We start from the raw sequence: 14,270 nt of genomic DNA on the forward strand, positions 1-14,270 counted from the left end.
AGTGTGTCAGATCTAGCCTGGCTATTTTTATAAACTTTCTAATCTGTTTTGTTTTATGTTTTGAGTTCGAATGTTAGGCTGAAGAACAAACACTGTGTACTCCATGAGCCTGTGTTCCAAGGATCCTGTAAAGAAAAAAAAAACCAAAACAAAGACCTTCATATATCAGTTGGGAGGGAAAGAGGGCATATAAAAGGGTTAAAAAGAGGTTTGCATTTCTACCACATGCTCTATTGTGTGAACATATGCATGAGTCTATTGAAAGTTTTCAGAAGATGGGCAGGCCACCAGTTGCTGGTCTCCTGCAGTTCCAGTAGACATCTGTTGCCCCAGAGCATTAACCAATCTGTTCAATGGGACATCCTTCCTTTGTTGGATAGAGTGATGCAGACAACAGCACTCACTGAAATACAATGGTAATTAAATACATAGAAACTACAGCAGTAGGTATTTATTACATATTCATTATTTTATTTGCATTGTTGCTGTATCTTTATCATTTGGATAATAGATCCGTTCATTTTTTTCTTTTCTGATCAGTTCTGCACTTCTGTTTGTGACAAGTAATGACAGTGTTTCAACAAACTGTGATTTCAATATTTTCCATTTTGTGTTTAGAAGACTTAAAAAAAGTCTGCCTGTGTGAAAACACGCAGCTATTTCACTGTAGAATGTCTCTTCAGAAACTTTTGACAGTCTTTTGAGAATACACCATTTCTGTTATACTGTGCCTACATGACACTATTTTACTCCTTGTTATTTTCCTCTGTGAATTAAATTTGCATTAATTGCTTTTCTTATGCTCAGTTGTAAGTGGAAAGTATTCTGGATACACATTGAAAGATTAGATGATCTACTTGCCCACATCCCTTTGAGAAATATTTCTGTTTTGTGTGAAGGTGAAATAATGGGCTGATTATTGTTAATGGTTAGTGGAAAACAGTGGTGACTTCTAAGAAATGGGAAAAGATTACACTTCTACAGTGTAGTAGCACAGTGCTCATCTATATTACATTTATACTTGATAAATGTCTTTGACTCAGTAGTACAGTATTTTAGGCCTTTAACAGTGAACATAGTGTGAGATACTGTAGCTTTAAACAGGCTGTAGTTTAAAACTCTACGGTGTAGTATGTCCAAATTGGGCGTTACCCATTTTAATAACCTTTTCATAAATACAAATTCAGTTACTCAGCTGCGGTGAGCGTAACCAAAAGCTGAATACTTTCTTGACAAGAATTTTTTGGCTGATTTTTTGTTTCGTTGGTTCTCAGTTGAGTCAGAATTCATAGCGGATATTTTTCTTAGCTATATTGCATTGTATCAGTAAGCATACTTTAAAACCGTATTGTGTAATGAGGGTTTGTTGTAAATAAAGAGTGCAAGGAGTTGTTCTTTGCTGATGTTACTCCTTGGATAAATGTGACCTTTTCAGGTTTTCATGAGCTTCACTGTCCTATATATAGGTACGCTAGTGTTTATTTGGAATACAAATTCATTCAAATAGGCTGACTGGCATGTTGCTCTTCACTGACCAAATCAAGATAAAATAATCAATTCAAGCAGCATTCAACAGTGACATCTGATTTTCATGGTTCTAATCAATGAATCTCATAAAGGACATCATGTTGGGAGCTCCAAAGTGTTGTGTTTCTGAGAGGTGCTGCTGACCACAAATACAGTGTACAAAGTTCACAGACATTGTAAAAATTTGTGTGAAAATGAATGCAGTTTGCATGCAGGGGTTAATGCCAAATGCCAGGAATAGTGTACTGCTTATGCAGGAAGCCAGAGAAATCTTTAGCTTTGGATTTACAGTGTAAACATAATTTAACTACCCTTTTAAAGTAAAAGTATGGTGACTGTATGTTATCTGGTGTAGATTTGAAAGCTGCTGCTCTTATTACTCTAATCTTTAAATAGTTTCTGACAAACTAGACTAGAGTTCTATGCAAAAAAAACCCAATTACATATTGGAGCAAGATGGAGATTGGCAGGAGACTTAAAGCAGATAGATGCGAGGCTGATTATGTATACATTCCCAAGAACAGACAAAGCTCAGTTTATGGTCATTTTTCATATGCAGTTGATGTGCAGATCGTCTGAAGTATGTCTCATGTAATACCCGATCTTCAGACACGTTCATATGCTGCTGACTTCTTTGAATCCCACTGGAGGGTGTTACGATTGCAGCTGCTGTAAAGCACTTAAACTTCAAGGAAGAAGTGATTGGAGAATGACTTAAGTATTATTTTAACTAATATTACCAAAAAAAAATAATCCTCTTTCTGATCTAGGCATGCACTTCAAGCTTTGTTTATGCCACGTTGTTAATATGCAATCTCCTCTTCCCCCCTCCCAGAAAAAAACCTCCCTCTGCTTTTAGTTCAATACTAAAATGACATTTCACAGTACACGGATTTAGGCAGTGACCCATTATCTCCCTGTATGCTGTGGTGGCAGTACATGAGGCAGCTCAACTTTTCAGTCCAGCTTAAAAGTGTTGCCCATTAACTAGACTTCCTCGAGTCAGAGCAGATTGTGGGCTTGGTGGAACAATGATGTCGGGGCTTCCAGATCGGTTTGGCAGCTGCATTGTTCTCCAAGGGGAAACCAGACGCACTTCAGTCCCACTCTCTTTCATGGGCTTTTGTTCATACCAAATTATTCTTTGGCTGTGCTAGTATTCATGATGGTATGTTAAAGGAGCGCATCCTAGCAACTACAGGCTGGTTGCTAAGCAGCCTCACTTCCAATAGGGGTTTCTTGTTTGAGGGTGGGTGTGGTGGTGGGGTTTTTGTTGGTTTGGGGTTTTTTTTGTTGGTTTTTTGTCTTTTTTGTTTTTTGGTGTCAGTTCTGTGAAGGCCACAGTGTTTGTTTTTTTTTTATCCTTGTGATTTGTTGCTAGCACTGCGCTATCAAGTGCATTACCTTAGTAAATAAATCACAGTGTGAAAAGGTTCATTTCCTAAATTCTCGTTGTGTTTCATCTGTGGCGTTGCTTGAAAACCTAAAGCTTTTGAGTTGAGAGAGTAATATTCATTGATACGCTGCCTGAGAATTACAGCCCTACTGCCTTGTAACAAGATCAGATCTAAATAAAACTCTGTAGAGTATTTTCTTTCCTGTCAGTCTTGCCTGGATTAAGGTGTTGGACATGAAAATGCTGATGATAGATTTATTTATTTGAACTAGAAATGCGTAGGTAAAGCAAGTTTTTGTGCCCCGTAACCAAAAAGCTCCACAGCAGTGGTGATGTCTTGCCTCTCAGTGCCTACAGAGTCTGCTTTTACTGAACCACGGATTGGATTTTTTTGCTTGATTCTCTCTAATCTTAAGACTGGATGAATTTTTCTTGTGTGCACTCTCAGATCTTTATCCCAAGAAGAGGAAAGTATACCGTATTCTAAAAACACTGAGTTGTTCTTAAATCTAAAAACACTGGGTCGTTCTTAAATGCTAACCTGTAAGGGGACGGGAGAGTTAATGTATTTGCTGACAACGATTTTGGCTGCTCATGAGATAGAGCTGTAATTTGTGCTAGTATAGATCAAGAGATTGTTTGATGTAATGTTTTTTTTCTCAGTGTATCCTCCCTGATGAGATTTGTGTCTGTAATGTATCTGTCAAGTTCAAGTGAAGTCCTTTGCCTCTGTATCTGGCTTTTATGTTCTGCCTTGCAAGATGGAAGTGTGAAAGAACTCTTTGTTTCATAGTCTTCCCTTAATGTAAATTCTTCTTTTTCATGGTAACCTTGAGTACAATTGGTCCATATGGTCCATTTTTATCTATGAGAAATAATTTATCTTTTACTTTATTGAAGCAGTTAGCAAAGATTCCTGTTTAAAAGAATAAAATAAGTGAAGGAGGTAGCAATCTTGCCTTTAAATGTAGATTGTGGAAGTAATCCTGGTGTTGAAATGGGTAGTTAAGTTCTAAGTACTGTTATGCAAAATTTGTCCAGAAAAACCTATGTGGCAACTGTATGAAGTCCAGAAAACAGCAGCATTTCTTCTTCTGTTCTTCCTATGTTGCTTCTATCTATATATAGCTTTGATTCAGGAAAAGGTTTGCGTTAGTCCAAGGGTTGAAATCAGCTTTTAATTTTATTGCCTCGTTGGCTTGATGAATGGTCTGTTGCAATCAGTGCAAAGACGTCCATTGGCTTTATTGGCTGTGAGATCAATCCGTGTCTCTAAATGCTGTGTGTGTTAGTAATGCAGCACTCTGTTGAGAGCAATTAGTCTTTCTTGACTTAACTATCACTGTAAAAGGGAATTCAGAAATAGTTTGAGTGTATTCAGTTGAACTGATGGTGTGTCTTAGGGCCAATAAGTTTTTACTGAATCATGTTTTCTGTTACTAATTCATTTTGTGTTATGATGTCTTATATTTGCATAATAAGCCAGATAATCTAGTATTATGCTAATTTCTTTCTATTCAACGGAGAGTTTAAAGTATTTAGTTTAAAAAGCTTTCCTAGCACTTGTATTTTATACCTGTTTTGGGTTGGTTGTTTTTTTTTATTGTCACAATACTGTCTTAAGCTAGAAGAAATATCTCTATTCCTTTAAATATTGACAGCTGTCTCTGCATTACAGTAGGTATACTTGCAGTGTGGTTTCTACTCTTTCATAAACCCGTTTTTAGAAATTCTTAAGTAAAAGCATTTTATACACTCCAAAAAGAGATGATCAGTGGTTTATCTGCTTAGTTATGGGTGTTCCTTAGGAAAAGTTTTGCCCAAAAAAAGTTTTCAGTGTTTAAAAAAAAACCCAACAAAAAAGTCCTTTTTCTCTCCGGGGGGAGAATAAATGCAGTTCTGAGGAAGCAGCAAGAAAATAGAAAACAAATAATATGTATAACCAGTTGCAACATTTTTGTTCTTTCTTTAGGAATACGGAACACTTTATATTCAAGAATACAAGAAAAACAACAAAGTGGAGTCAAGTACATGCAGCAGCTTCATGGGCTTGAAGGATCATCTGGGGCATGACTTAGGCCACCTTTATGTGGGGAGCACTGGCACACAAATAAATGCAATTGAACCTTGGTCAATGGCAGAGAAGCCAACGATGGATAAGGTTAATTCTAGGAAAGAAGATGTAGACAAAGAGGTATCTGAAGAGACTTCTGGAAGCTCTAGTTGTGACTCTGAAGAAAGCACAAATTCTGACAATGATTCAGAGAGACTGAATAATTCTGCATCAGAATCGCATTTACTGCCTAAGACTCACCGACAGCTGTGCCGGTCTCCTTGCTTAGAGCCTCACATACTAAAACGAAATGAAATCTTGCAAGACTTTAGGATAGAAGAGGCTCAGATAGTACCTAAGGAAGTAAAAAAGCCCCCTGATGTGGTGAAAGAATATCAAACCAAACTGGAGTTTGCACTTAAGTTGGGTTACTCTGAAGAGCAGGTTCAACTTGTACTAAATAAACTTGGTACTGATGCTTTAATAAATGATATTTTGGGAGAACTTGTCAAACTTGGGAATAAAACTGAGACTGATCAGACTGTAACTAATGCTAACACTAGTGTAATGCGTGAAGCGTCTTCCATAGAGTCTCAGAGGTCAGAATCTCCACTGCAGGAGGATGTGACGGAGGATGGTGACAACCTGAGGCCAATAGTTATTGATGGCAGCAATGTTGCAATGAGGTATGTGATCATGAAGCTTTTGCTTTTATGTTTAGGTGGAAACCAAAAGATTGTGTCCTGTTCAAGCACTGCTGTTTGGTATAATTGCTGAAGACTGTATGCTGGTTCCCTTGCAAGCATCTTCATCAACCACACAGTACGGCAATCTTTTAATCAGACTAGAGGTCTGTAAGAGTTCAGTGATTTGTACTCACTGTTAGAACAACTATAGGTTAATGTCAGTCTCCTCTTGTAGGCAGCTATCAAATCTCTTTCCCATTGCCGATCTAGTGTTTAATTCATTTTTGGTAGGCACCATTGCTATGGGTAATCGCTCTATCCAGTTAGATAGAGGATGTTAAAGCAAATGTAAGATTCTCCAGGGTTATGAAACAGCGATTTAGAATTAAGTGGTTTAAGGGATACTTTTTGGTAGGCTATTTTATAATAACTACTCTGTCTGTAAAATTGGTCTTGGTTATCAGATTTGGAGTTAGGTTTTATTGCCATCAGTTCCTGAGGTTACTGTGCTTTAGATTTTCACTTTAAATGCCCATAGATATACATTTACCTACAGCATTCACTCATCCTGACCCCAGTCATCTAGGTGCATAGCAAGAAACTTGTCTGTGGGGAGGTGAGGGGTTCACGCTTCATCAGTGATGAGAGAGAGAGAAGGAAATGGCAGGCACATGCTGAGAGATGGGAGGTTTGTGGCTCTGTAAATGATTAAGTGACAAATTGATTAGTAACTAATTGGGTAATTCATAAGGATTATCTGATTACTAGCACCATGGTTGAGAAGGTCAATTTTAGTTTTCTGACAGCTTGATGTGGTTTTCATTAGCTTAGTAATAAAAGTTCATGCAAGACATTTCTGGGCTAAAGGCCTAGGTTTTTTAGCTCCTAATCAAGTCAGTTACCTTTAAATGAGTCTCTTTAAAACTAATCTCAAATACAGCTCTTATTTACGCCAAAATGATAGGTTTTGTTTAAGTAAATGTGTTAGCTCATAAAGCAAGGATATTACTACTTTGTTAATGGGGTATTCCTGTGAGTTCCTTCTACCTGATGTGTCATTCCTAATCTTTTTGTTCAACTTGACCTGTAAAGGAAGTATGTCTATTTGAACAAACACTATTCTGGTACTCAAACAAGAAGCTATCCAGAGACTTCTAAAATGGGTTTGGATTGTATTTCACGTAAATCTGAAACAGTTGTGTAAGTGTTAGCTAGTTAGCACAGCTCAGACTTGGTGGGTGGACTTAGGTTCAACTTCTCCCACAAACTGCACTGAGCACATTCCAGAAGTAGCTCCAGATCAGTCACTTTTCCTTAATGTTTATTCAGCTATTAGCATAAATATTTAGGAGCTGCCTCCCTATGCTCAGTTTGCTTTCTTGACCACCTACAGAAAATGAGCCAAATGGGGAAGCATGCTACAGGGCCTTAGATTAAATCTATTAATATAACAGTCTTTCTGTACCCAAGAATCAGATTAACAGTTCTTCATGTGTTTTCTGCCAAATTTAATCACAGAATCATTCCGTTTGGAAGGGACCTCTGGAGATCTTCTAGTCCAATCCCCTGCACAGAGGAGTGTCAATTCAAGGCCATGTCAAGTTGGGTTTTGAATGTCTCCACGGATGGAGACCCGACATATTCTCTGGGCCAGTGTTTGAATGCCCTCACTGTAAGAAAGTTTTATTTTTTTTCTGTTTAGATGACATTTCTTATATTCCAGTTTGTGCCCATTGCATCTTGTCCTATCACTGGACACCAATGACAAGTCAGTTTCTGTCCTCTTTATTCCCTCACAATGGATATTTATACACATGAATAAGATCCCCCTGAACCTTCTCTTCTCCAGTCCCAGCTCTCTCGGCCCCACCTTGTGTGACAGGTGCTCCAGTCCCTTGATAATTTTGTTGTCCTTCAGTGGATTCTCTTCTGTATTGCCCATGCCTGTCTTACAGTGGGGAGCCTAGAACTGAACCCAGCTCTCCAGATGTGTCCAAGGCTGAGCAGAGGGGAAGGATCAGCTCCTTTGACCTACTGGCAACACTTTTCCCAATGCAGCCCAGGAGGCTGTTGACCTTCTCTGCTGCAAATGCACCTTTCTGGCTCATGGTCAGCTTCGTGTTCACCAGAAGCCCAAGAACCTTCTCTTCAGAATTGCCTTCAGTGGGTTGGCCCCCAGCCTGTACAGATGCCTGGTGATAGTCCTCCCCAGGTGCAGGATTGGCATTTCGCTCTGTTGAACTTGCTGGAGGGTGCCTGTTGGCCCATTTCTCTACGCTGCTGGGATCCCTCTGAATCTCGATACACCCACCTGGTGTACTCCTCCCAGCTTTGGGTGCTCTGCAAACTTGCTGAGGGTGTACTCTGTCCTGTTATCTAAGTCATTAATGAAGATGTTAAGCAATGCTTGGCCCAGTAGCCATCCCTGAGGTACAGCAATACTGACTGGCTTCCAGGTGGACCTTATGTCACTGACAATCCTTTTTGAGTGCAGCAGTTCAGCCAGAATTCAGTCCGCCTCTCTGTCTCCTTATTTTGCCCATATGTCATTAGTTTGTCAGTGAGGATGTTGTAAGAGACAGTGTCAAAAGACTTGTTAAAGCCACAATAGAGTATTAGGAGGCTATGAGGTTGGTCAGTTGTATTTTCCCTTCGTAAATCCATGACTGTTGGATTTGGAACTGACTGTTCCAAATCACCCAATTTACATAATTTGTTGGGAAAGGGCTTCCAGGACCATTTGCTTCATCACATTTACAGGGATCAAGATGAGGCTGACCAGCCTGTAGGTTCCTGAATTATCGTCCTTGCCTCCCTTGAAGACAGAAGGGGTATTGGCTCTCTTTTAGCCCTTAGGAACATACCCAGTCACCACTGCCTTTCAAAGGTTACCAGGATTGCCCTTGCAATGACATTAGCCAACTACCTCAACACCCTTGAGTGCATTCCATCGACACCCAGCAGCCTGGGATTGTCCCATTTCAGTGTTCCCTAACCTTTGCTGAAGGAAAGTCTTATCCTGTCACTTCTGCCCAACTTCTTGCACATCAGGGTGGACCAACCTGGGTGGAGGTGATCCTTGAAAATCAGCCAGCTCTCCTGTGCCCCTCTTCTCTCCAGGGTCATGTCACACAGGATTCTCCTGAACAGGCCAATATCTGCTCTCTTGAAGTCTGGGGTTGTGATCCTGCTTTTTGCCTTGCTCCTTCTTCACTTCCCAAATTCCACCACTCGTGGTCAGCAGCCCAGGCTGCCTGTGACCCTGACCCTAACCTTCGCATCTCTGACCAGTTCTTCCTTGTTTGTAAGTACGAGGTCCAGCAGGTTCCCTCGTTGGGTCCTCAGTATGCTGGGTCCTTACCCATGTTAAAAGAAGTTACCATCAATGCACTCCAGAAACCTCCTGGATTGCTCACGCCTTGCTGTGTTGGCCAGCCTGTTGGCAAAGATGCTTTTGTTCTGCTTGGTCAAGTGGATCCCACCTTTTCCTAGAAATCAGTCCTTGGTTGCCAAAGCTGTTCCCACGTTTGCAAAAGATGAGCCCCTATTGCTGATGCCAGCTGTGCAACCAGTTGTTCACTGACAGGATCTGTCCTTTCCCCTTCGAGAAAATAGGTAATAGTAAATAAGCACTTTAAATACTTAAAAGGAAAGATTTCAGAACAGGGGTCAAAGCAGTGGGAGAGACACAGGAATTCACCTGCAGTTTAGGCAATCTTGTTCAGATTTCTGTGTCTAAATATCTAAATTACAACTAACTAACCTATATTGGCCCAGTCCATCCTTTTCTTTCCTCTTTGCATTTCTAAGCTGTGACCAGTGAGTTCACTTTGGAGTTGCTAAAGGGATACGCGCCTATTCCCTAAGCAAGACTGTAGATAGTCTTTTCAGGGATATTCTTGGGAACTCTCATATTCTCGCAGAAATGGGTAGACTGTGATCTGTATTCTTACTCCCATGTTGCTGTAATGCACTTACTTGATGATACCATTTACTGTTGGAATTATTCTAGATAATAACTGCTAATTTTCCTTTAAAGGATGTATTTGATGGGGGGGGGGCAGGCAGAAGTTTTGTGGAGAAGGTTGAGGTGAGTGATGTCCAATATTACAAGTAGGATGAGACAGCTGTCCTTCTCTGGAAGGATCAAACACTGAATGGTGCCCTGTCTTTCCATTGCATGACTAATTAAGGATGTGGTTTCACAAAACATCTGAGTGACAGAGTGACTTACTCTCAGCCACACATCTATCTCGCTGCCAGGGATGCTTTCCTACCTGCATGTCATCTAGTGGCTGCACAGCTGCAAAAGGAGTTGATTCAGCTTCCTAATCTTGGGGGGGGGGGGGGGAAAGTCAGAAAGGGTTATTTTTCCATTAGACCTGTAAACGAAACCCAGTGTTTTTGTGGTTGGGAGAACAGCTAGGCTAAGTCTGACACAAAGGAGGAATGATGTGTCTGATTATGTGACTGGATGTTCATGTTTGTGTATCTGGTGCATCTAGTCAACTGATGATGGGTGGATTTGTGAGTTCCTTGAGGGCAGAACAAAAGGAGGCTTGGACTGGAGTAGTTTACTCTAGCCAGCATGTATACTGGTCTGGTCTGGTGATTACTGTTCCAGACAAGCTGCTTTAGCAAATTGTAGTTAAAACCACCAAAAAACCCCCCCAAAAACCCAAAGCAAAACAACTCTCATTTTTTCTGCCATTTGGTAATGCTTGGTAAGCTTTCCTTGTACTTTAAAATGGCATTGCTGAAAGTGATTGATCATATGTATCTTGTGTACTTCAAGTGTAAAGCTTTGATATTGGTTGAAGAATATGAATTTGTTCAAGTTTTAAAACCAAGCAAACCCTGTTTTTCAACTGGATAGGAGAAAGGTGGCTTTTGTAGGGTATGATTTGAAGAATTGCTATTTAGTTTCTATGGGATACTTCAAATCTGATCTTGTTCTTTTGCTCTTCTAGGTTTCATGGTGTTGACTTAATCCTTTTCCAGAAGAGCAAAGATGACTACATGTTTAAGCCTAACACACACAAAATCTATTGTGAGAACGCTTTTACAGATGAGACTGATTTTCCTGTGCATGCATATGTGTGTGTGTGTGTGTAAACTTAAAATATGAGCTGAACAGCAAATTAGATAATCCCCTAAGGCAGCTGTGAAGCTCTTGATAGACACTTCCCACAGCTGAGAGTGAGGCTGGACTAAGGGATAGGACCTGGGATTCAGTCGTGCTGTACCTATGTTGGCTTTCCAGAGAACTGTGTAGCTCTAACCCTTCTTCATAAGGCTGGGGGTTTCTTGCACGTAGGTAATGATGTTGTAATGCAAAAATCTTCATTTAGAACCTTAGTCCACGTGAGTGACAAAGGCATTTGTCTGTTGACATAAAAATGCATTCAGGACCTTATCTAGCGTAAACTGCATGACACAGATACTAGACAGGTAACACATTTCAGTCAATAGTGGTTCTGTATCCCTGTGTGATGATTTAAGCTATCCTAAATTTTCTCGTAACATCACTGAGGTGGGCAAAAGGTGATCTCTGCCCATCCAGAAACAGCAAATTGTCAACTTTCATCCCTACATCTGTCTGTTCTCCAGTGTGTTCTTGGATCTGCTCTTCATGCATTCCCAGCTTCCTCAGCTGAGCCACTGCAGTTTGAGATGGAGGGGAGAAGGTCCGATTTCTCCACAAGGCAGCAGAGGCAAGGTTTTGAGGTTCTCTTTTGGCCCTTTGTCTTAAGACTTCCATTCACTGCTGAGGTTGAGAAAGAGGGAAGTCATTCTGAAGAGAGAAACGCACTGCAGCGTATTTGTACAGTCCTTTTCCTTTGCTTGTCCTTTTCAAAGTTGGGTTGCTGAAAATTGCCTAAAACTGGTTATTGTTGTGATACTTCTGTTTGCTGTAATCAAAGTCAGTCTTTTGCCACCAAGAAGTAAGGAATGAGGAACAGAGTTGTTAGTCACAAAGACAAGGGGAAAACTTTAGCTGTTTAACTATTTTATTCATTTGCTTTTGTTCCATATTTGTTAGTTTTCCCTGGCTACCCTGGGTGCCTTCAGACTTTGCTAACAGTGAAAAGAATGGGTTCTAAATTTTAGATGTATACAAAACTTTGTTGAAAACATGTAGGCAAAAAAGAAGTCTGCTGTGCTTACAGAGAGTGCAACATGAAGATGACACTGATAAGCAAATAATCAGGTATTTTACTTGCTGTATTATAACTATTAAGACAACCGCTTTCAGAATTACATAGACAGAAGAACTGAAGTATTTTGATCATGTGTCATCTGGGTTTGCAGGTTGAAATCAATTAACCTTGTTTTGAGCAATTAGATTCTTCTGCAAATGTCACCCTTAGGATCCCCAGGCCACAGAGGTGATGCACTTAGTTTCCCCTTTTGGAAAACCTTGACCTGTATATTTCAATGATGCTTGTTGGTACTTCATTGCACAAGGGAAAACACCATACGAGATAACCATTGCATACTTAATTTTTATTTGTAAGAGGTAGATGCTGATTTTGGGGGGGTTGTTTTTTAGTTAAATGTTTAGTTAAAAGTTGGCACACAAAGACAGGTGCTTTACAAGTTTCTTACAGCTTTCATGCCCAGCCATCCCTCCAGCTGCAGATGTTTTAGGTGCTTGGTGGCATCAGAAACGGCCAGGCCTGGCAGATGTGACAGAGACCACAGTGCCATTCAGGAGTGGCATTCAGCTGGAGGAGGTGCGAGATACTCGAAGGTGCCTAACCAGCGTTAGACATTTCTGGGCAGGCAGCTGAGTCTTGTCCCAGTGCGTTAACCATGAGGCAGGTCATCTGGCCATAGTAAAAGGTTTGCGGATACCCGGTCTGCATACAAGTTTTTGCACAACTGTCAACCAAAAGATGGTTTGGTTGTCTTATCTATGCCATACGTAGTTTTCATATGGTAATTTAATGGCATATGTATTTTAACAAACAGTTTAGCTGCATTAGCCTCTTCTCAGATTGTGTGTTGTTGCACTTGGTAGGCATGATTGTATCTGGGCACCTTGATTCAGACATCTGTCTTTCAGTGGCACCGGCTGCCTAGTTTCTGAGATTATTTTGAGAAATCACTTTAAGGAATAGATAAAAATATTTTTCCAGCAAGTAACAGTGATGTGGATAGGAGCTAATCACTGGCAGCTTTGAGTGTAACTTCTCTTTGCCTGTTTTTGACCTCTTGACTGCTGAGTGTGTGTCTGGTGACTTGCACTTGCTGTAGTCCACAGAGTGCCCCAGCACTGGAAGTCCTACAGGCAAAAGATGTTTTGAAAGATATTATAGTTTCCAAGGAACTTCTTCCTTCAAAGACCACAAAGCACTGGAGTAATTTGTCATGGGCTAATGGAAAAAAAAATGTTTGGGAACTGTTTCATCGGCTTTGTGTCAGCACCAAAATATACATACATGTGTGTATATATATATATATATATATATATATATATATAAAAGGAAGAAATACAGGACTGATAGAAGGCCCAGGTTACTGAGAAATACTTTGGGACAAATTGTTTCTGTGATTAGGAAATTAATAGAGCTTTAAACAAATAAAAAAAAACCAAACAAGCGATGAGACTAGTGACAAAATCAGGCTGCCAGGCTAATGAGTCACTAATATGATACAGGGTGGAAATTCTTATCTTTCTATGCTATGGACTGAACACTGTTTTCCTCCTATGACATGATAGAAGAAAATTGTTTTGTAACTCTAAATTTACCAAGCAGATCTGTGGTTTAGTTCTGTTCTTGCTTTCAATCAATATACTTTTACGTGGGAAGTACCTTGATGCGTCCAGTTTTCAGTTTATATATGTATAAAAACCTGTATGTGTATCGCAACACACACTGTAGATGTCAGCTAATAATGTGTATTGTCATCACTGTGTGTGTTTTCTGTAGTGCTCTGTGTTGGTTTGAGTATTGCATTAGAGCATGCCAGAAGTCTTGCAACGATTGTATGTAGTCAGTGTTTTAGGAGTGTGTACAACAACTCTTTTCAAGACAGTCAGTTGAAAATCTAGTTTGGGGGCTAGGAAGGTAACAGAAAATGAAAATGTTCTCATCAGATGTTTTATCACTTTCTGCTAACTGTCCTAGCCTAGAAAATTCTTGATTGATTTTTTTGCTCAGGAAGTGTTATACTGCCTTTTTTCTTTTTCATTCATTTAAAAATAAAACCACAGCTATCAACAGGCCTAATATTAAAGTGGTGATTAAAAGGATCGTTCATGCATGGTATAAAAGAGAAATAGGTACTTGTTAAGGAATATACTTTATTTTCCTTCAACTAAAGGACTGTAGATTAAACATAGTCAGCAAGCAGAACCAAAGCAGTATACAATGTCTCACCCAGGGCTACAGCTGTCATCCTGACTGCTCTGAGCTTTCACATACTTCTGATAATTGGGAAGAGATTTTTAAAAGAAAGTTTCTTGACAAAGAAATACAAACAGTTACCCTCTTTTTTACAACTAATCAGAGGGGAAGAAAGTCAGAAGCAGCAGCATGATTTCAGTCTTTTCACCATATGATGTATCATAAAGCTGATAAAGCACAAAGATCACAAAAAG

General features: G+C 39.9%; 1 protein-coding gene across 3 annotated transcripts in view; it reads left to right on the top strand.

Annotated features, from left to right (window-relative positions):
- The window catches only part of ZC3H12C (zinc finger CCCH-type containing 12C), a 44,781-nt gene that overhangs the window by 16,886 nt on the left and 13,625 nt on the right, over positions 1-14,270 (top strand). For all 3 annotated transcript variants that reach the window (XM_055702528.1, XM_055702527.1, XM_027801238.2), the window contains exon 2: positions 4,896-5,662. In XM_055702528.1, coding sequence (XP_055558503.1) covers positions 4,968-5,662 — 695 coding nt within the window. In that variant the 5' untranslated portion in view covers positions 4,896-4,967. The remainder of the gene's footprint in view (positions 1-4,895; positions 5,663-14,270) is intronic.

This window comes from Falco cherrug, chromosome 2, assembly GCF_023634085.1.
Source record: "Falco cherrug isolate bFalChe1 chromosome 2, bFalChe1.pri, whole genome shotgun sequence".
Taxonomy (NCBI): domain Eukaryota; kingdom Metazoa; phylum Chordata; class Aves; order Falconiformes; family Falconidae; genus Falco; species Falco cherrug.